The following is a 22,239-nucleotide window of genomic DNA, read 5'->3' as shown; positions in this document are numbered from 1 at the left end:
CACGGGGTGCGGAGGAGGGGACCTCGCAAAGGGTGGGTGGGCAAAAGTAGGGTCTCAGGGCAAGGGAGACGCAATGCAGAGGGGGTGAGGGCAGAGCCCGGCCTTGGCGCGGCATTGCCATGCTCAGCCTCTCTCGACAACCAATACGGCAAGCCGGGTGTTGAAGAGCTTTGCCCACCCTGACAGCTGCGGCAGCCACGAGCCACGCTAGCTCCGTTCCCCAGCCCCCAGGAGCCGGGAACAAGAACATGCTCACCCCATGCTCCAGCTTCCCCGGCAGCTCCGTTTCCCACCCGTGCCAGGGCGGAGAACGCCTGTAGCCACGCGCCCCTTGCAGGGCCGGCTCTGGGAACCCGCTTGCTCCAGGCATCCACACTCCCTCCACGACCCCTCCTCAAACTGAAGGCAGCAGCTGCTCTGCCACAAGAGATCAATGGGGGACACTTTGGTCTCCGCTCCCGAGTCCCTGCAGCTGCTTACCTGCGGGACAGGGCTCCCCCACACCTGGCTCTGCACCACTCGGCACTTACCCTGAACGAGGCTTTGCAGAGGGATGAGCCTGGCAAGGGTCGGGATGACGGGGGCACTGGCAGGTTCTCCACGTGGCTCAGCACGGTGCCTGAGCTGGCCCAGAACAGCGCAGAGGTGACCTGTGCTCCATCCCTGTGGCAAGCACAGCGGGTCCCTGCCCGCACCGTGTAACGGGAAATGCTGCCAAGTCTGCTTGGTTCAGCACCCACAGCTCTGCTGCGCCAAGGCACCGTGCGCCTGCGGGCGAGTGCCGTGGGACTGCTCGGGCTGAGTAATTACTTCCCTTTCACTGAGCCATGGAAGGGCTGGGCCAGGATGGAGGCAGCCTCAGGGGAGAGCAGCTTACTCCCAAGCTGCTCACCTGCACGCAGCCTGCTGGAGCAGCCGGAAGCAGAAGACACCTGTCCACAGGCTGCCCTCCAGGCAGTGCACGGTGCTCGAGTGCCTCTGACATCTTTAATTACAAATCCCCGGAGAGCAAGCATCACCCGTTGTTCCTGACAGCGCACCCCAGCCGGGGGGCAGGCACCATGCAGGGGCAGGGGAGGGTAGACAGGAGAGGCCAGGCCAGTAATGAGAAGCACAGCAACGGCTCCCAAGAGCAAAGGCTTTGGATTTGAAACCAGCTGGGAGGTCGTTCCGAAATTCATTATGTTTATTACTAGATCAAACTGAAAACAATACATAGGCTGCCAGAGTCTTGTTTCCACCTTCTGTTTGCATTAAAAAAAACCCCAAGCACAAGGACCGACGCAGAGAACAGGAGCCCAGGAGGGGCCTGGGGATGGTGGGAACACGTGGGCCACCTCGGCACGGGGGGACAGGCACGAGCACCCTGCCCTCCAGCCTGGGCATGGCTCTGCACAAGCGCAGAACTGATTTCACTCTGGTTCAGAGCCCTGCACCATCCCGAGAGCAGGGGCTAGGAAAACGGGTGTCCCCGCCTGCCAGAAGAGTCTGCTAATGGGGCAGGAGTTTTCCAGGAAGTCTCAGGCCTCTACAACAAGCATCAGCGCAACAGGAGACTTGCCTCGGGAGAAGGAAAAGCTGACCTGCCAGCCTCGCCTGGGGGAAGTGTCAACAGCTGCATATGAAAAAACCTGCGAGGAGTCCAACTTGAACCAGCCCAAGCCAGAAATTGAGGAGAGGGGGAGGCAAAGCAACAGGGGGGCAAAGAGCTCCCACCACACCTCCCGCCGGGGTGGTTTAGCAGGAACACCACAGCTGCCAGTGCTTTTAAAAAATAGCTTCCCATTCGATATATTTAAAAAATCCCTGATGGAGCGACACCCTAACGGCACCTGCCCGAGCCAGCAGTGACTGCAGAGGAGGGAGGTGAAATGTTCCTAAGAAAGTACCATGGGAAGGAGCCAGTGTTACCAAGTGGGAGTGCAAGGGGTGCGATGTCCCCACGCCAGGAAACACCGTGCAGCTGCCATGTTTCAAGCACGCTTTAAGGCATGTGCCCGCAACGTTTCAGTCCGAGTCAGAAGTCACAAAGGCTCCCAAGCGTCCAGGTGTGGTCGGGGCCCCATCGGTCACAGATGTTTCTGCAGTGGCTATGGCTGGAGCGCAGGCCGGTCTCTGCACAGGGGATTTTAAACTGCAAACGGACTGGAAGGGAGGGTCACACTACACACAGCTATTATGCCACACAGCCAAGCGCAGGCGAGAAGAGAAACGGGAAGCCCTCCGTCTGGTACTGCAGGAGGCAGGAGACCCCCAGCAAGGGTGGCAATTGGCTTCCAAGACAGGGCAGCCACCTCCTGGCACGGGCAGCAACGCGGAGCCTGTTCCCAGACACGTCGGACCACAGGCCCTTTCCCAGAGCTGACCTGGGGGCGAGATCCCGGAAAGGCAGGTGGCAGCATGATGCAGCTTGAGAGCAGAAGCTCCACCTCGCGTGCTCTCGTCACTTCATGGCACAGCGGTCTTCAGAGACGCATTTAACAGGCACGTGGCGTTGCCACCTCACAGGACACTGTCTACACAGGCAGTGACAACCCGGCCAGGAAGCCAGTCCAGACGCTTAATTTTGAATTTTGGGTGTGGGGCAGATGTAGAGAACACGCTCTTCAGCGATAGACAGGGCAGCGTTCCCCGCTTTGCTCCGGCTAAAGGAATGGCACCCGGGAGCTGCCTTCCCGCCCGTCTCCTCTCAAACTGCAGTCCCTGCGACACCTCCCAGCCCTGCACGCTTGCCAACACTACGAATCTAACTTTGCCTAAAAAACCGGAACGCAGTAAACTATTCCTACACTCAGCAGAAAAGGGATCGTTAACATCGTACATGGATCAGGACTTCAGTCACTGGGAAAATGTACAAGCTGAAGCCCCCGTCCCATCCGAGGATCTACTACTCAAGCTTTCAATACTGACTAAGAGGGAGCGCTCCTCCCACCTGTGGAAGGCACAGGCAGGCCCACAGATCCACAGGAGCTACGCGCACCGCACCTGGCCTAAAAGACTTTTGGTCGATGAATACAGATGCAGTTTCCACAAACAGCTTCTTGCTTACAACTTCTCAGATCCAGAGTCAAACCACCGCACAGCACTATGCTTTATTGCTGATCACACGCTGATGCACCATGTTCCAGAGTAATTTGGTTTCTAGCGTTCTCATGTAACAAAGAAACGGTTATGGATCGGGGTCTCCCACGCACCAGGCTGAGGGACACCAGGCACATGTCACTGCGTCTGGGGTAAACGAATGCCTGTTTTCCTGCAGAGGGAAACCTGCCCCATTCTGTGCGACAGCACTCAGCCGTCCCCCCCGCCCGAAGCCCCTCTCACGGGATGGGAAAGCCTGCTCAACCTGTTAATGCTTTAGCTACTAGAAATGCGCTAGCATGTTCTCAGGGCACACACGATGCCTGGCTCCTGAACTCAGCAGTCTCCAACACCATTCCAGGCGCGCGCCCCAGGAATACTCTACACAGGGCTTTTAACCAGTCGCCACAGCGTGGCCCAACGTGGCAACACATGCGATTCAGAGCAGCCCAACACAGCCACCCATCACCGCGTGCCACGCACGCTGTGCATCTCGTAACGGACTAATCGAGTGACTGCAGGCAAGGGCCTGCGGCTCCCTGCAAGGCAGCACTGCTACACAACTAGTGCTGGGCTGGGCTGTGTGGATGCTGCAGCCCTGTCTCACTCCAATACTGTGGTGCCTGGATCTCCACAAGGAGTGCCAGGGACCTGGGATCCCTTTGGTCTTTACTGCCTTGGTGAGCTGCCAGCTCACGGCCTCTCTCTGGGGGCTGAACAGACATTCCCGTCGAGGGCTGTGCAGATCGAGGCTCTGCATAGAGGCACGCGTCATCACGGTTAGCCACAGGAGAGGGGAAGCGGAAACCAAAAGCAACACAAGAACGAGAGAGAGAGAGAGTTCAAACAAGAGCATGCCCAGCTGGAATTCATCCTCATGTTCCACCTGTCCACAAAAACGCCTCCCATCTGCTTGGCTTTGCGCAGCCCGAGGCTCTGCCCTCAGAGAGGAGCAGATAAAACGGGAGACTGGAGCTGCCCTAGACGGAAACATGGATATAAATATAAAAAGAGGTTCAGTCTGAAGCACCAGTAATACTGCCTGTGCAGGGCAGGCATGGCCATGCGGAGGCTCCTGGAATCAGTAACATTGTTCAACAAAAACTGTACATTTGTTATCATCCTGCAGCTGCCAGAATTCCTGACCGTCTCCCAGAAGAGTCTGCTACCTGTCGGGTTTGTCTCAGGCGAGAAGAAACATGAGAAACTGCTTGAGGAGATGCGCTGTGGAGGCAGCACTCCCCAGCTGGCTTGTAGGATACGTGCTCAGTGGGACCCGACTGCAGACCAGGAGCCCACAGGCCTTTGCAGAGGCAACGTGAACTGGATCCTCCATCCGGCTACTGCAGAGTACTCTACCTTTTAAAAACCCTGGCTGTGAAGTGTCTGAGTTTGGCCTCCACTGTCCTGGAGTGTTCAAATCCATGGGGAGGTGAGCACCTCTCCTCTTCCTGCCCCAGGCACTGCTTACTCCATGATGGCCCGGTAGAGGGCGGGCTCAATGTAATCCTCCCGATAGCGCGAGTTGATCACTCTCTGTCTCTTCCTCTCTTGCTTGACCTCCTTCTCTGCGAAGATCTCCATGAAGCGCATGTCGGAAGCTACCGACTGCAAGGGAGAAGCGGGGATTAGTCACCCACAGAAGTGCTCAGATTAACTCTGCCGTACCTGCCCGCAAGCTCTGCCGCAGCGTGGAACGGAGCAGGTGCGTCCGCACCTCCCCTCCAGAGCAAGGGACAACAGAGTGGTGTGCAAAAAAGACTGCTACAGCACGGGGAGAGAAGCATCCTAAACCTGCAGCCACGCTAACAGAGCACTGAGAGGCCCAACAAAGTCACAGTGGCTTCAAACTTAGCTTGGTGACTACTGTGGAGAGGGCTGAGCGGCTGTCCTGCAGGGGGTCAGTGCAACGACCCATAGGAACCTCCCGAGGGTCTGGAGCACTTCTGGCCTCAGAGGCAGGCAGCCTTTAGCACCTATGGAGCTGGAACAGTGCTGTACCAATGCCCTCACAGCACCCAGCACCTGCCTGCTTACTAACAGGCGTTGCCCTGGAGCTTGGAGGGAGAGACAGGCACCCAGAGCCTGATGCCAACATCAACAGCACTCACGCTGCATGGAAAGTGGCCACACTGTCCAGACCCGCAGGTGTCCTTCTGAAGTGACAAGGACCAAGGACACAGGGAAGCAAGCTGGCATATCATGATTTCAGAGGAGAGATCTGAAGAGCCGCACAGTGAGCGCTGCTGGCAGGAGCAATGCAAGGACAACACAAGGATGTCCTGGCCCAAACAGCAGCAACGAAGGAAAGGCTATAGGCACACATCTGCAGGCATGCTAGGATAGCATAGCTACAGGGAGAGAGCAAAACACCAAGCATCATGCTTTCGTGAAGGCAGATGCTTCCTGGTGCAAGCCCAGCTTGCAGCACACTTCAGTAGGTTTGTGCCATCAAGGGCCGGCTATTTCCAGAAGCCGCATGAGCCCTGCTGCTACGGAGCAGATCCATTTAGCCTGTGTGTGTTCTTCTGCTACTCACCAGCCTGGATTTGACTCTCTTGGGAAGTTCCTCATCAAGAGTGTACACGTCGTCCCTCTTCACCATCAGCTGGGATCCATCTTCAAATTCCACCTAAGGCACAAACAGACACGGTCTTGCTTAGAGACATGAGATAGACCCTATGGCTCCCATGCTGCCCTGCGTTTCACTTCCTCCTCTGAACAAAGAGTTTACTAAGTGACCCTCCAGCCTGCGGGCTTTTCATTTACACACACTGGCGGTTGCGCATACGAGAGCAAACCAGCTAGCTTCTAGTAGGAACAGACTTTCACCAAACAATATCACTAGCCCTCAAGAAGCAGGAAAGGGAGTCACCCACCACATGTCTGGGGCTAACTGGCAATGGCAGGAACATTCTCAAACCCAACTCTTTCCTGCGTCTTCGCTGGCTGGACTGGGTATTTCAGCGCTTCCCATGTTACCTCTAGAGTCGAGTGGAAGCAGAGGGCAGGGGCAGGATGTACAATTATAACGGCAAGTTTTGAAGTGATCTGTTTCAGCACCTGGAGCTTCAACCTCGGGGCCTCTTTTCAAAAGAGAAGTGCCTGCAAGGAGGCAGCTGGATAATAACAGCCTGGTTTACAGAGCTGAGAGCATCCATGCTGCTGTAGATTTTGCTCAGCACTACTGGTGCTCAGCGCCTCAGAAAAGACATAAGTCCTCTCACTTGTGCATCCAAGTCCGGATGGTTGTACCTGCCCATGCTGGTGCGCACAGCCCTATGTATTGTAGCATCTGGAAACAGCTACATGGGAGGGCTTGCTGGTGAGGGTGCTGAAAGAAGGGCTTAGCTGGCTGCATGCAGCACTGCCACATCGCATCTCTAACTGGGCTAGCCTATAGCTTTGAATTCACCCAGCAGGGGGCTGGGGATGAAGAATCTCACCATTTCTGCCTGGTTATAAAAAAAAAAATCCATTCTCTGACCAGCCAGCAACAAACCAGGCAGGGTCCTCCGCACCAACCCATGGAGCATTTGTGCTCCATTCAGGCAGAAGAGCTTCATTCTTACGCCCCAGAAAATACAGATCTCTTCTCCCCACAGCTCTCTCTCAAATCTGCAAGAAACAATGCTGTTTCCACTTCCCTCCACACCCAGAGTGTATTAGATGATAGAACACCAGAGGCTCCAAGGCCTGCCAAAAGTCCAAGTCTTGCAAAGAACATCTAAAACGCAGCAGGGGCAGGGTTCTACCATGACAGGGAGCTGGGGATAAACTCAGAGGGGAGAGGAACCCATACCTGGTACATCTGGATGGCATGTGATGCAACAAACTTGGCCCCATAGACTTGTCCATCTGTCCATCTCACTTGCACAACTTCGCCTTCAGCAGGAGGGCCCAGCTGCAGACAGTTCCGACTCTTGACAGCACAAGGGGGAAGTTTGGAGGAAGGGAGAAGTCAGATGTGAGCAGCCTGTTTTGAAGGTGGCTTCTTGCCTTCCTTAGGTCCAAGCTGCACCTTCAGTTGCACCACCTTCTACCATGCCTTTAGTTACCCCTACTCCCAGCCCTGTGCAACCACCACAATATTGTGGTGCAGAGGCACCTTTCCAGAGCACCCAAGGCACAGGGGATGCAAACTGGTCTTGTGAGAAGCCCAAGATCACTGTTCATTTTACTGCTGAAGCTTTAGCTACAACGAACAAATGACCAGTAAGATATAGCTTATAGGTCATAGGAGCAGCTACATCTTCCTGGCTCTGTATATATAGGGAACCCCTGCAGCCTGGTATAGCACTGACATTAAAGACAGCAGCTAAACAAGGGCTAGCAAGAGGAAAAAAGAGCTCCTAAGTCAGAAAGAAGAAAAAAAAAAGCACCTTGAAACCAAAATATTATGTTAGGCAGTGTGGGGCAGGTCTAAATGAGGAGCAGTCTAAAGCAGCATGTCTCAACCTGTGGGTCATGACCCAAAAGTGGGTTGCAAGAATACATGAGAGGGTCGTGAACAAAGTTTAAAAATGGATTCACCTTTAAAGAAAAATGTGGCAGAGTTCCAGCCTGCACGGGGCTGCCTGGGGTCCCCCCTCCCCCACATGGTGGGGGGCTGGGGGCAGGGGCCAGCGAGTCAGGAGTGGCCTGATGGTTACAAACAGGTCCTGGTACAAAAGAGGTTGAGAACCAGTGGCCTAAATCTCCATTCCTCCTCTCAGAGGGGAGCACTTCCTACTCCAGGTGCCATCGAGTCCCGTACGGCTCTGAACACGTTTGTTCCTACAGTGGAAATGTACAGACCGTTCTGCTGCACCACGCGCCCTCTGGCGGAGCACCTTCTCACTGTACAACATACCACAATGTCCTCTGGATAGAGGTTGTCGCTGAACGAGCCGTCATCAAAGTTGACTTCATAGAAGGTTTCCTTTGTTAGGCTGACCACTTCACACTGATAGAAGCGGCCGTTCTTGTGCTTGCTGATGACTATCTGCCCAGGCGAGAGATCCTGCAGAGCTGCCTTTGCTCGCTGGGAAGAGGAAAGTTCTTGTTATACAGCTGATGTGAAGGACAGGGCTTTGGGGCACAGAACTCAGGCCTTCCCAGGGAAGCCACTGAATTATGTTGCTGTTATGCGACTGCTTATGCCCATTCACAATTTGAAAGCATTTCATGCGCCTGTTTGAAAGTTTCCCTCCAGCATTTTAAATATTTACAACTAACCCATTTTCTGCAACCGCCGCAAGAGTTTGGAATGTAACTTTTAACAAGCGCTCGCTCTTCAGAGCAAATTCCTCACAGTTTGGGGACCTGAGAGTTGCCTCCCCTTATGGAATGTGGCAGCTTCGTCTGTCAGGAAGGTTGCACGAAAGCATTACAGTGATCATCAAAAGCTGATATTTAAGCCCTTGCAAAGTCTGCTGGGATCCCGGTACCAGCTCTGTACAAATATCACACGCTACCCAAACACAACATTAGCTATGCCTTTTCACAGCACCACTGGAAGGAAGGCGTCATGTAACACTGACGCAGGAGAGAGGCGGCCTGCCTGAAGCCATGCGGAGTTGGTAGCATGGCAGAGGTCATAACTCATGAGTTCCTGTCAGGAGACAAGGAGCCACAATGTTTACGGTATGTTGGACACATGGACCAGGAATCAGGTGACAAGTCTGCAATGGAAATCGCACAAGCCAAAGCTTCTCAGGGCCCCCTGAGATACTGGCCTGCTCTGAGACAATATCTCGTTGCCCCCCCACCCCGCTCTCTGCCCCCCCCCATATATCTCACCTCTGCCTGGGATGGAATCTTATGCCGAAAGCAAGTAATGAAGACAACAAATGGCCAGTCGTCAGGCTGCATCATAACTCCGGCTGCTTGAGCACAGCTAACGTGAAAGGACGTAGGACACCGACCATGGGAGCACTGCACACAGCAGCCAGCAATTCTCTTCCTCCGCTTCTTACAGAAGATGCATTTCTGCAGACAGGAAACTAGGGATTACTAGGGATGGCAAGGGCTTTCCCCCAGCAAAGGCCTGTTGGCAAGAGTGTAATCTACCTTCTTTGGGACTAGGTACCCTCAAATTTCAAAGATTCACCTTGATCCAGGACAGACAGGCATTTGATCTTGTAGCGGGTGAACCGAGTTATGCTAAGGCTCTTAGCCATAGTCTAGGCCTTCCCGGAACTAAGCAATAAAATTGTCGAGAGTGTCTTATAAGGCAATGGAAAAAGTGAGTGCTGTAACTAGTATGGTGGGTGAACCAGGTACAGTTTCCCTAAAAGGAAACGAAACCAAAACCTGAATAGGATTGGAGTACCTTATCTAAAAAGATGAGGTAAGGAACTTGAGGATTGGACAATTTGGGATGAGAAGTTACTAAGGTAATGGACAAGCAAAGGAACAGCTGTGTCCATGCTGTTACTCTAAGGAGACAGGGGCAGTTGTAGAATTTCTGCTTGATCAGCAGGAAAGCCAGAAACAAACATCTCACACCCCCAGCAGCAGACCTGAGGCTGATGCCACCGACGTTTGCTGCTGTAACGTCTAAAGGAGCCACCTGCCAGGTTGTGTGACAGGGAGGAATCTTTAATAGTAACCCCCAAGCACTATTACACGTTCACTTGATACCAAATCAGATGATGAGCCATGACAATCCTTGGGGGTCTCTGCCAAAAAGAAACCTATTGGCAACAGCTTTGCTTTAGGACATGGCAGGGATCTCAGGCAAGGATCTGCTTGCCTGTTTCCAAGTGTCTAATAAAAGGGACACTTAACAATAAAACACAAACTAAAATGGATGGTAACCAGAAAAGTGACAAATTATTCTTCCTTATTTCAGCAATTAAAAAGGCTATGGCAACTGTAACAGACTGTCATGTTTCATTGGGAGGATAAACAGGCTGGTTAGGAGCATCATTATAACCTAAGATTTTTCAGAGAAACAGAGTTAAACTGAGGGAAACAACTGAATCTACAGATGCAAATTCAGTGACCATTTGTTACAAGCAGAAGGCGAGATTTGGGAGATTCAGTTTGTGTCAACTGGGCTATTAACTGTCACTCCCTGGATAAGAACCTTAAAAGCAGATCGAGCAAGTTAACACTCTGAGATGCAAATACATCCAAACCTTTGTACAGTGAACTCCAGTTAATTTGCCCATGAGATGATTTGCCAATCTCAGGCTTGTGTGGTTGCACTGAGCACACTCCTAATGAGGAAGCCAAGCAAGCCAGACTAAGTAGCTGGGACCAACCTCCCCCAGACAGGCTAGACACGCAAGTGCACATTCTGTCAACCGCATCAACTTCACCTCAGGCTCTACTTGACTGCTCTTTGCAATGGTCTCTTCTCCATTATGCCGCTTTGCCAGCGACTATACGCCACCCATCTCTTGGGGTAGGGTACCTGCAGCACCATCACATCTCCCAGTCTATTTATTTTGATCAACTCAACCTAACCTTGCATGGGAAAATGCTTAGTCACCACACTATGGCTAGCCTAATGTTAAAATAATTTTGCTTTTCGCACTGACAAAGGACGGTAGTCTCAGAGGAGTGTTAGCTGATGTGCTTCTTCACACAATGAGTTTTCCCTGCATTAAAATGTAGTTCACATCTTAACAGCAGTTCTTTTTGGGAAAGGAGTCCTAGCTCCCTTCCCAAAGAGGCCTGAATTCTGCAAACAGCTTGGCTTTTTGCAGTTTGGTAGTCAGTGGCCTGGACTATGGCCAAAGCAAATTTGATAAAAGGCAACTTCTTAGTAAGTTTTATGAGAAATGCTTTTTCAGAGCAGTAACATCTTTAAATCTCACACCCTATTACTTGGACTGGTAATTATAAGGCATGATATGCAAGTACAGCCATCCATGTAGAGCATGGCTGAATTTGGTGAGGCTTGTGCTGTTAGTTGGAAGGGAATGGCACAAGATAAAGTTCTGTAGGTCCTTAGAGAACAACCTTTTAATTCAGGTACCAAGGGGCTCCTGCATATCAGTGTTCTCTGCTACTCCAAAAAACTAGCTAAACCGTATCACCACCTGTGTCCAATGGCTAAACTGGAATTACTGTTAATGCCCAAGAACAGGGGATACTAGTAACAGGATTGATTTAGCAACCCAGATTCCCACCAGCAGATTTCCTTCTGTTCCTCTCATTTCTGCTCATCAGGAAAGTACTTTCCCCCCTCGGACAAGCATAGGAAACCCTGCAGACAGGACTTCAGGGAGCCCCAGCAGCGGGAACAGTGATGCCCAGGCCCTCCTTACCAGTCTGAAGCGCTGCAGAGGGATTTTGCCAACATCCACTGGACTGCGCTCTGCGATATTCACAAATTTTGCCTCCAATACAGCTACAGCGCACATCACATGCACCCACCTGCCAAAAAGCAGCAGTAAAAAGGCATCAGCCCTCATATGAGTCAGGAAGAGACTGCTGGGAGTTGATGTACATTTAGTATAGTACTGATAAAGCATGCCAGATCAGCAAACAGACTGAAGTCTTCCACTGGCACACAGAGCCAACTTGGGCCAAGCAGTGTGAGCTCCCTTCCCATTCCCAGCTAGGGAGGCACATGAGAGGCACAGACAATTCAAAGAGCTTCAGACGCTCCACCAAGCTGATCTGCTCCCGAATCCCCAGGCAGGTTTGTTCTAATTCAAACTAGAGGCAAAAGATGCTACACTAACATAAGATCCTGCCTCATCTCTTGGAAAAGATGAGAGTGAGCTTGGTGCCAGTTTTGCAATGCAGAAGCCTTCACTAAACCTCAAACTAGTCTATTGGCAGTGGTGGGGTTTGTGGCGCTCTAAGGATATCAGGAGCCTTTGGCTGTTCTATGGGGCTCTCTCCCTCTCTATATATCAGAGCTCGTAGCACCTTGTACAGCTCCAGGAAAGTATGGACCCAAACACACAAGCTGAGCTGCATGAAGTTAACATCGGAGCAGTTTTGCCGTGTTCATCTCTCTCCCAGCTCAGCCCCACCTAACCATCAGAACATAACAGCCACTGCTCTTTTGAAAAAGTTTGCCTTTTGAAATGGCTCCAAATATACATGTATATTAAGTGCATGAAAGTATATTAAGTGTATTAAGTATACATGTATATTAAGTGCAAGCACTTAATAGCACCTACCACCACTTAGAAGGGGGCATCTCCTGGGAAGATAGGGACTGGCAACACAGATACAGAGTACTGTATACAACTGCACACAGCCCTAGAGCATTCGCTCAGCGTGCTCACATCCTTAGCTTGCACACCATCCCACTAACCCCGTAAATCTAGAGTACATCACTGGCTGCTATGTTACCTCTGCAGAGCCCTCTAAAATCTAATGAATCTGCTTTAGCAATATTATGGCAAGTACACATGTTCAGCTGGAACACTCACTTGTCATCGTTGGCTCTCTGTAGGGCACCACCTCGTAAAGAACATAAACAGCAATCCTGCCACAAGGAAGAAGATGAAGAAGCTTGTTATCTGACAGATAGTTAAGTCTACAGTCATTAAAAGTGGACATGCTTCAGACCAGTCATTACTGTGCTGGCTTCAAAGCTCTCTCCCTGGGATACACATTGAGAGGAAAGGCATCATTTTAACAATGACAGGACTATTAATGTGAGGAAGACAACAGCCTAAGGGCTGTCAATGCCACCGCTTCTGAGAAAACCTTGACTCTAGTTACTCGCTATTGTCCAAAAAGTGAGGCAGATCTACAAACATTTGTGGGAGACTGATGGCGAGTGCACTGTGCTTTCATACCAGAGAAGCAAGTTCCTATCCCAGTTAGGGACAGGTGAAGGGAACTGGGAACAACTCCCCTACTGTGAATACGATTTTAAAAACTGCTGGCCTCCGGAAGGGAATGCATCCAGCCCTCCTGTCTGTCCAGAGCCTGTGACACTTACATAGATTTCATAGACATCAGGGCTGGAAGGGATGTTGTAAGATCATTGGGTCCAGCTCCCTGCCCCAAGGGTAGGAAGCCAGCTAGGGTCAAAGGATCCCAGCAAGATAAGTGTTCAAGTGTTTCTTGAAAGTGTCCAGAGTAGGTGCTTGCACCACCTGCGGGAGGAGTCTGTTCCAGGCCCTGGGGGCTCGGACAGTAAACAAGTTTTTCCTCATGTCCAGCCCAAAACAGTCCTGCAGGACTCTGTGACTGTTGGACATGGTCATCCCTTGGAGTGCTCTGGTGAACAGGTGTTTCCCCCAGATCCTGATGCACACCCCTTATGTACTTACAGGCTGCCACCAAATCACCCCTGAGCCTGCGCTTCTCCAGGCTGAAGAGCTCGCAGCCCCTCTTCATAAGGCCTGTTCTCCTGCCCTCTGATTACGCACGTGGCTCTCCTCTAGACTCTTTCAAGCTTCTCCACATCCTTCCTAAATTGTGGAGCCCAGAACTGGACACAGTACTCCAGCTGCAGCCTCACCAAGGCCGAGTACAGTGGGAGGATGACATCCTGGGTCTTGCTCAAGATGAATCGATAGATGCAAGCCAGAGTCTGTTCACTTTGCCAGCTGTGGTATCGCACTGGTGGCTCATGTTCATCTTGTGGTCAAGCATGACCCCCAAGTCTCTTTTGGCTATGGTGCTAGCGAGTGTAGCACTGTCAAGCCTATAAATGTGATGCGGGTTTCCCCCCCTCCCCCACCGAGGTGGAGCACCTTGCATTTCTCTGTATTGAATGCCATCAGGTTTTAATTCGCCCACCTTGCAACCTATCAAGGTCAGCCTGGACCACCAGCCTACCCTCAAGTATGGATACTTTTCCCCAAAGTTTGGTGTCATCAGCGAACTTAGTCAGTCTGCTTCTGACACCAGTGACCAGATCGTTTATGAAGACATTAAAAAGAGTACAGGTCTGAGAACGGAGGCTTGGAGGACACCACTAGTCACCAAGTGCCGTGTTGATTCAGTTCTTCCAACTACCGCTCTCTGGATCTGACCTTGGAACCAGTTTCCCAGCCATCAGACTGTGGAGCAGTCGAGATCAGAGTTACCCAATTTTTCCATGAGGACACCAGGTCACAGGCTTTTTTAAAGTCCAAATATATGATATCAACCTGCTTCCCTTTTGTCCATCAGACTTGTCCATCATTCTTTTTCCAAAAGAACGCCTTTACTCTGGACCACATTCCTCCGCTCTCTAAGGTGATTTAAGGTAAACTAAGTCTGCACCTAAGCAGCAAAAATACCTACCATGCAGGATCTCCCTTAACCCCCGCAAAAAAGGCTGCCATGCAAAGGGGAGCTTGTGCAATGTTCTTACCTCTTCTAAGGCATTGGCTGCACATCTGGAGCACACCCAGTCTTCAGTGGCCTTGTTAGGTGATACACCATAACAACCTAGAACAGAAAAACTACTCAGGGAAGCAGCACTGGCATACTCATCAAGAGCTGAAATGTTTTAGGTGCGCTCCCTGGCCCAGAGAAGGTACTTTATGCATCTCAGGTTGCCAGTCCTCTAGTCATACAAGATCTGTGCTATGGACACCCATGATTCCCCTGGAGGAGTGGACGCAGCTTGCCACACAGACTAACAATGACCACAAGGGAACGGGTCCCACATACAGAAGCAGATGAGAGGCAAAGTCAGTACTGATGGGTGAGACTTGGCTCTACTCACTGGCATGAACACAGACACAGCAATTTCTGCAGGTGATCAGGAGACTGGTTCCATCTTCCTCCAGGTAAGGGGTTGAAAGATTGACGTCCGTGCTGCAGCCAGTTGTGGTAAAGCACATCTCGGGTATCAGGGGCTTGGTTCGGATTTTCCCATCAGCGGTACTTGGAGTCGCTCCAGAGTTCTGACTGTGGCCTCCACATTCTGCCTGCGAGGGGCAGAAGGGTACACGGGGCTGTTTTACAGGAGGTAGTGGAGGTCTCATGTCTCCCTTTCACTTACTCTCATCACCTGCTTCATTAGAAGCAAACCCCAGATGAAGGTAACTGCTGCACATCAGCAAGCCAACAACCAGACCAACTTAAGTCCTTGCATCATCCAAACCAAGGTCTCAACTTGCAAAAAAAAAAGTACAGAAGGATGAAATCCCTGGGGTGTCAGGGATTCAGGTCACTTGGGTTAGGAGACAACCTGCTCACCAAACATCCCATCAAGTTCTCAGTCACAGCAACTTCAATGCAACATATTTTTCCACCCTACTGACCAGTTAGAGGGAGATCAAAGAGGTCTGAATCACATCCTCCTGTGACAGGCCACAAGCGGGAGGGGTTTTATCTGGCACCTCTGGGATCAGTAGGCCCACTCCTTACCCTAAAGGTGTTTCTGTGAGAAACCTCTGCATTTCCTCAACTCCGACAGACAGCTGCAAAGGACTGCAGCATTACCTCATGGAGCACTGTCAGCTACAACCTCCAGTATCTAGGCAAAATACTAACATGCAAACATTTCTTTAAAAATACCCACTCTATTGCTTCCTGATAACTAACCACGAACAAAAGCTAATGCACCTCAGAAATTGATACTTGCTGCTGGGCAGCAGACAGATTCTTGAAACGTAGCTTCCCACTGAAGAGAAGACTTTCAGAATTACACTTTCTTATAACTCGGTTCATTCAATTAACCTAATGGCAAATTAACCACCACTTACATTTAAACGTATACATAATGCATTTCCCCCCTCCAGTTATTTAGGTTTCCAAAACCCAAAGAGAACAGCAAAGCCTGACTTCATGTTCTTAAAAGCTTTCAGGCCTCCTTTATACAAAAGGGTGAGGGCAAGTCTCCAACATTCGCTTAGTCTTTAACAGACCTCACAAACAGGAAGCAGGCCATTTCAAAGAAACGAGCCAGCGCTGCCCCCTGGTACTGTCCCTGTTACAGCAGGAAGGAGAGGTGCACGGGGGTTACTCAATGGGAATTTTAAAACTGAAAAGTTTTCAAAATTCTTAGTTTTCTTATTCTCCCTGTTTCCCCTTCAAAACTATTTGAAAATTCTGCTTCCCTGATGTTCAAGAGTATTCAGCAAGAAACTGGACATCAACTGATGTCAGAGTCAACTGAAAACATTTCCTCCTAATTATCCAGGAATAGGAGATCTTCCCCCACCCACATTACTTCGGAATTTCATACCCATCTTGATGAGCAACTTTTCAAGTTCAGTATGTCCCTTACTCAATCTGCTACTCGCCAAAATCAGAGTGACCAGAATGTGCACATCAAGTCCCCATCTCCAACACAGTCTCCCCATTTATTGCCTAGTATACACAGCTCTACACACTCCTTTACTCCAACCTTTACACTAGTTGCTTACGTACTGATGGCAGCATACAGCTCACTGGCCCTAGCACTCAGCCTGCCAGACACGCTGGGTTTGCAACCTGTGCTGAGCTCTAGGCTGCCACAGCAACACTACTAGTAGCACCCAAACTAGTTAACTTAAAGGCTAACTCATGCAAGTCTACACATGCACAATTACTGCAGCAGGGTCCTACTCTAAGAAAAGACAACTTCTGCATACGCAGGTACTTAAGTTGGTTTTCAGTGCAGTTGTAGTGGATCATCTTCCCCTACCCAAAAAAGAAGGAAGCTCTTCCCTTTCCTGTCACCCAGGAGCAGACTTTGGGTGGGTTTCCAAGTTTTAGTTAAGAGAAGGAATCTGAAAGCAAGAGTACTCCCTTGCCATGGAGCTGGAGGAGTGCAGCTTTACACTTGGCTCCAAATGCAGCCATGTGTACAAAACAGGAACAGGTCTAAGCTCTGCCAGAACTGGAGGGAAGCAACCTTCTAACTACAGGCAACTGACATAGCTTGAACACGGGCGCTGTTTACCAGACACACAGGCCTGCAGACTGATTATTTAACAACAGACGGAAACACTGCAAGTCTAACGACAGGAAGTAGCTTAAAAACCTCAGGACCATGGTAGCTATCTTTGCTTAGCTTCTTTCATGTAAAAAGTGGCTCTGGGCAGCTTACCTGGTATGTCTGGAAAAGCATGCAGACCGCACAGTAAGGGGACTGCTGAGCCATGGTCCGATTATATTCTTTTTCTGCTTCAAAGTTGGGAGGTCGATTCTGCCACAGCTGGCTAAGGGGCTTGGCCCAAGGCTCTGTCTCCTCAGACTCTTCTTCAGGAGTTAGTTGCTCTGATGACTCTGCAATAAGAAGTTATTTCACGTCAGTGTTAGCCACATATCCTGTTGCAGCCACTATTCTATGAGGACAGCATACAAGAACCAATAAGGCAAGGGGTGGGGAAGGAACAGACAGCTGGAAACACCAAAAATAAGCAGGCACTAGGAGGGTAAGGAACGGTTTATAAACCCTAGCCCACACATTACAGTTCCCTCTGCTAAAAGTTATCCACTTATTATTGGAAAAATGGTTTGTAACAAAACCGATTAACTGAGCACCAATGGTGACTATGGCACTACTGTCCCCAGAAGCCTATCTTCCTTCCAATCAGTTCCCCATGAGTTGGGTGTTAGCCAATGATCCATTTTAAAGTACAAATATTAAGTCAATTATTGGAACTGCTCCAAGGAAATCTTAGTTATGAAAATTCTACCAGAGGCTTTTAAAGTTTTACTGGATGGCAGAGGTTTTCAGCCCCCTAGATTTATGTAATCACACACACACACACACACTCTCCTCCCCCCTGCATCCCCTGACAAAAAAGTGCAGGTGAACCAATTCCACTGCACAGGGGATGAGCAAGAGAACGAAGCAAGAACCTGGGCTAGGCCACCCGGCTGGCGCACGGTTGGATACATCCCACATTTTCAGGTACCACGGGGAAAGTTCTCCATTGGTCTCAGAAGCCCTCCCCTGTCCAGGGTTTTTGCCAGACAACCCATTGCCACCCCCTGTACATGATGAGCACAGAACTTACCATCATCGCTGATGCAGTCTTTTACCACGAGTGGGTGATGACGTGGGAGTTTGCTCAAGGGCTGGCGACGACCCTTTGACTTTTTACTCTCTTTCATTGATCTCAGGTATTCTTTTGCCATCTGGACAAGGCAAAAAGCCAAATCAGCAGCCATATTGGAGAGATCAATTTAGGCCCAAAACAATACTGAGAGAAGTAATTTTTAGAAGACATTTAAAAACAGAAACATTTCCAAGAAATCAAACTTTGAATTCAAGCTTCCCTACATGGTTGAAACCCAAACACTGCAGCACTATATTGCTACAGGAGAAAGATGTCAAAACACACTTATCTGTTTTCCTTATTCAAATTCAGCAAAACACACAGTTTAACCAGTCACTATTTAACAGTGAAGTTAGGTCTGCTGAATGAATGTGTGTATTCTGCTGTTCAAGGCCCTGATTAACCTGCTACGCAAGAACTGGAGACAGAGACTGGCACAAACTGGACTGTTTAAATCTAAGGAACTATTTCAAGTTCCTTCAAGTATATGCTATTGTTTTGGGTCACTATGACAAGCAGAAAGACGTCAAAAATCAGAAAGACCATTTTCAGCTAAAGTCACCTGGATAATTTTACAGGGGTGACACCGTCTTCCACCACCCTCCCTCTCTGGAGGATTACTTATCTGAGAAAGGCACTGATTATTTAGCAACCCTCACTATCTAATGTGATCCCAAGATCTTTGGACCTGTCTTACTGCACTGTCAGGATGTCCTGACCAAAACAAAATCTTGAAGCCCTGTGGAACAGGAACCCAAGGATCCTGCTACATCTCTGCCATGTCATTTTCTACTCTTTTTCTCCCCTTTCTCCTTCTAACAGGTATTTGGCTTAATTTGTCTAAACTCCACTTTCTGCAATATTACTTTGGGGCACTGCCAAAAAATGAAACTGTTGGAGTACTGCGTCCAGTTCTGGGCACCGCACTTCAGAAGGGATGTGGACAGCATTGAGAGGGTTCAGAGGAGGCCACTCGCATGGTCAGGGGGCAGCAGGACAGGCCCTATGAGGACAGGCTACGGGACCTGAACCCATTCAGCCTCCACAAGAGAAGGCTGAGGGGGATCTAGTGGCCATTTACAAACTAGTCAGGGGGGGACCAGCAGGCACTGGGAGAGTCCCTGTTCCCCTGAGCGCTACCAGGAGTGACTAGAAATAACGGTCACAAGCTGGCAGAGGGTAGATTCAAGCTAGACATCAGGAGGCGCTACTTCACTGTCAGGGCAGCCAGGATCTAGAACCAACTTCCCAGGGAAGTGGTGCTGGCTCCTACCCTGGGGGTCTTTAAGAGGAGGCTGGATGAACACTTTGCCGGGGTTGTTTGACCCTTCGGTCCCTTCTGACCCGACCAACTATGACATTATGAAACTTCTTAGAATTAAATCCTGTTTGAACAAAAGCATACGTACCATTTCTAGGAACCATAGCTAGCAATAATTATCCTATGACAGGAATACAACTTGCCCCTTGCTTTATACAAACAAATATTAATAGAAATCAGTTATGGAGCTGGAAGGGACCTCAATAAGTTGCCTAGTCCAACCCCCGTTAAACACTTCTGCCTTTTTACATTAAAAAAAATAGCTTTTTTATCCAAAAACGGACAAACCTTCTAGCCTACATGCTAGAAACTTCTCGTTTTTGCCTACCTTTGGTGGCGAGTTTCCTCCGTGTTTCCTGTCAGTTTCCTTATCCATTTCCTAGTCCCCAGCCTCTAGTTCACATTCATTATTTGCGATCCCCCTTCCCAATTTGGGAGAAAAGGGGTAATTTTTGCTTCCCCAGTAAGCCAAGATGGATTTTAACTAGTGTAGCCTCTCTCAGTTGTGGTTTTCTGGGCATCCAGTAAAACTGTCTTAAACAGAACGATGTGAATCACTGGCTAGGAGAATTTAATGTGTTCCCAATTTGAAACCGTTTTCCAGCATTGTGAAACCAGGCTTTTAAAAGCATCAAGTATATACGGTGTCTAGATTTTATTTTGTTTGCACACCAAAGTAATCAAGTTGTGATCACTTTTGGGAGGGACTGACAGATTTCTTTACTTTAGATGAACTAGGATCAGCACACACGCCATCCCCACCAAATGGCCTGAGCTGGCTTTCTTTTCTTCCTCACAAGAAACAAGTAAAATACCTGAAAAAACTTTTAGGCAAGGCTCCTAAATGAACAGGCAACAAGGCTAATTCCCTTCTGCAAACACTAACTTTTCCTTCTGTCTGCATTCAGTAAAAGCTCTAAAAGATGGAATGGCCATTGGTATACAGGGTGTAAGCCAGCAATGAAATTGCAAAAATGATGAGGGTTTATTAACTCCTTCATCCCCTGTTGGGCTAAGACACCTTTTTTATCAACATGACAAATCTTTTCAAATATTCAGTTTGAGATTTAAAGTCTGACAAATTCATTGTGTTCTTCTATCTATGCCCCTTTGTAACACTATACATCCCAAAAGGGAACTAAAAGTCTCAATTCAGTCTGCAAGGAGACAGTACTGTAACACTGATGGTATCGGATGATATCCAAATTTAAAGTTACAGTTTGCTCTAGTGAGATAGATCACATAATGGAGCAATTTTCAAGCAAGGAGACATTTCATACTGACATCACAGGAATTCAAAGCTTAAACTATAAGAACTAGGATGCTTGCAGTTTGATCTCATCCACCATAATTCAGCTGTTACCGTCTCCCATTCATACCTCTGCCAGTTCCTGCTCACTCATACTGGCTGTAGCGCTGGCTTTTTTTCCTGAAGCCTGTTCCCTGTCAGCCTCGTTGGCATCCCCTTTAGCATAGCTGTGAACAGTAAGTACTCTGGCTGGACCAAGAACAGTCTGTCTTGACAGCAGATTGATTGATTCAGAGCCAGAAGAAGCAGAATACGCTGGGGAGCTGGACTGAAGGTACAAAGCTGAATTTGGCTTAGCAGCAGACAGAACTAAGGTGGAACTTGCAGAGTGAGGAATGGAAAGATCCAGTGCAGCTGCCTCCTCCTCTTCTTCCTCGTCCTCTTCTTCCTCATCCTCTTCTTCATCCAGCTTTACATTTTTCAGTTCTTCAAATCTGACAGAGGAGTCCTCACAATCTGGAACAAAAGTGCAGAGTGTTCATGAGATCAGAGCAGCTGGGAGAATGCCCTATGCCTGTCAATGTGAGGCAACATAAGGAAGGAGAAGATGCGCAGGCAGGAGGTCCCTTGCCAGCGCAGAAGGGATGCAGAAGGCAAAACCAGTAAGAAAGGAGCTGAATTATTCAGACAGCTTGCCTGGTGGTCCACACATGGCTTAGAAGCCTGCTGCAAAGCTGGGAGAATCCTACAAGAAGATATGTACATGTGTTACTGGCAACCATAACCCTGGCCCTTTCCCCCCCTCTCTGCCATTTGTGTCTAACATCAGTGAGAAGCTACACAGTGATGACTGCTGAGGCTTCCAGTGTGTTTCTAGGGAGAGGAAGAGGAAGTGGAAAGGCTGGAAAAGTAGAAGGACCAGCCTTCTTAAAGAACTACTTGGTTAAATACTTCTTGTTCCCTTTAAAAGGCACCTAATAAATAAGCAGCTCTCATGACACAGCATTAACCATCTGGACAGACACAGCAGGACCGTACCCAGGCTCTTTCCCCATCTCTAATCCTGGCACTTTTGTCTCAAATAAAATGTCACGGACACTAAGGGGCTAAACTCAACCGTTAAGACAAGCAGTGGTCTCCACATACCCCACCTGTAGAGGCAGGAGTGACACCAAGCAGCCCAGGGCAGCAACTTGAGCTTTTTACAAAAGGGACCTTCTTTCCTGAAACAAGAAAACCCCAGGGCACACAACAGTGACATTTCTCACTGTTCCCACTTGCTAGTCAAGGCGCAAATAAACTAGTCCTTGTCTCTGTCAAAAGGCCAACAAATGGCCTCTTATTTAAAGAGGGAAATAACCTGGATTGAATACCAGTGACTTTAACCTCCCTAACTTTAACATAATCTGCCATCATACCGGGAAAAAACTTGAGAGGAAGTTACCTGGAAGTGCGAGTCCATGTTCATCCTGCTGCACAAGCTGACTACTGGGTCCCACAGCAGGCTCTGTGACTTCCATCTCGTACTGCACAGAGCTCAGCTCCTCCTTGGGGAAAGCCTCGCTCTCACTCACCTCCTGGGGTACCTCCAGACAGACCCTGTGCCTCTTGGTTCCTATGCGGTGCTTGGGCAAACTGCAGGAGACAAACCCAGAAGTTATTGGTCACAAATACTTGAATGAGGCATCAAACTG

General features: G+C 49.4%; 1 protein-coding gene across 1 annotated transcript in view; it reads right to left on the bottom strand.

The window, feature by feature from the left end:
- Positions 1–1,165: 1,165 nt before the first annotated feature.
- The window catches only part of KDM4A (lysine demethylase 4A), a 31,440-nt gene continuing 10,366 nt past the window's right edge, over positions 1,166–22,239 (bottom strand). The window contains exons 9-21 of the mRNA XM_006274286.4: positions 21,990–22,180; positions 20,676–21,061; positions 17,934–18,054; positions 17,018–17,196; positions 14,705–14,909; positions 14,348–14,424; positions 12,465–12,520; positions 11,343–11,451; positions 8,863–9,051; positions 7,934–8,104; positions 6,884–7,003; positions 5,621–5,713; positions 1,166–4,689 (exon numbers count right to left, since the gene is read on the bottom strand). Of these exons, the coding sequence (XP_006274348.4) occupies positions 4,549–4,689; positions 5,621–5,713; positions 6,884–7,003; positions 7,934–8,104; positions 8,863–9,051; positions 11,343–11,451; positions 12,465–12,520; positions 14,348–14,424; positions 14,705–14,909; positions 17,018–17,196; positions 17,934–18,054; positions 20,676–21,061; positions 21,990–22,180 (2,038 nt within the window). The 3' untranslated portion in view covers positions 1,166–4,548. The remainder of the gene's footprint in view (positions 4,690–5,620; positions 5,714–6,883; positions 7,004–7,933; positions 8,105–8,862; positions 9,052–11,342; positions 11,452–12,464; positions 12,521–14,347; positions 14,425–14,704; positions 14,910–17,017; positions 17,197–17,933; positions 18,055–20,675; positions 21,062–21,989; positions 22,181–22,239) is intronic.

The sequence above is a fragment of the Alligator mississippiensis genome, chromosome 5 (genome assembly GCF_030867095.1).
Source record: "Alligator mississippiensis isolate rAllMis1 chromosome 5, rAllMis1, whole genome shotgun sequence".
Lineage (NCBI taxonomy): Eukaryota > Metazoa > Chordata > Crocodylia > Alligatoridae > Alligator > Alligator mississippiensis.
Note: the sequence above shows the minus strand (reverse complement) of the source record. Positions and strands in the feature narration are given on the sequence as shown.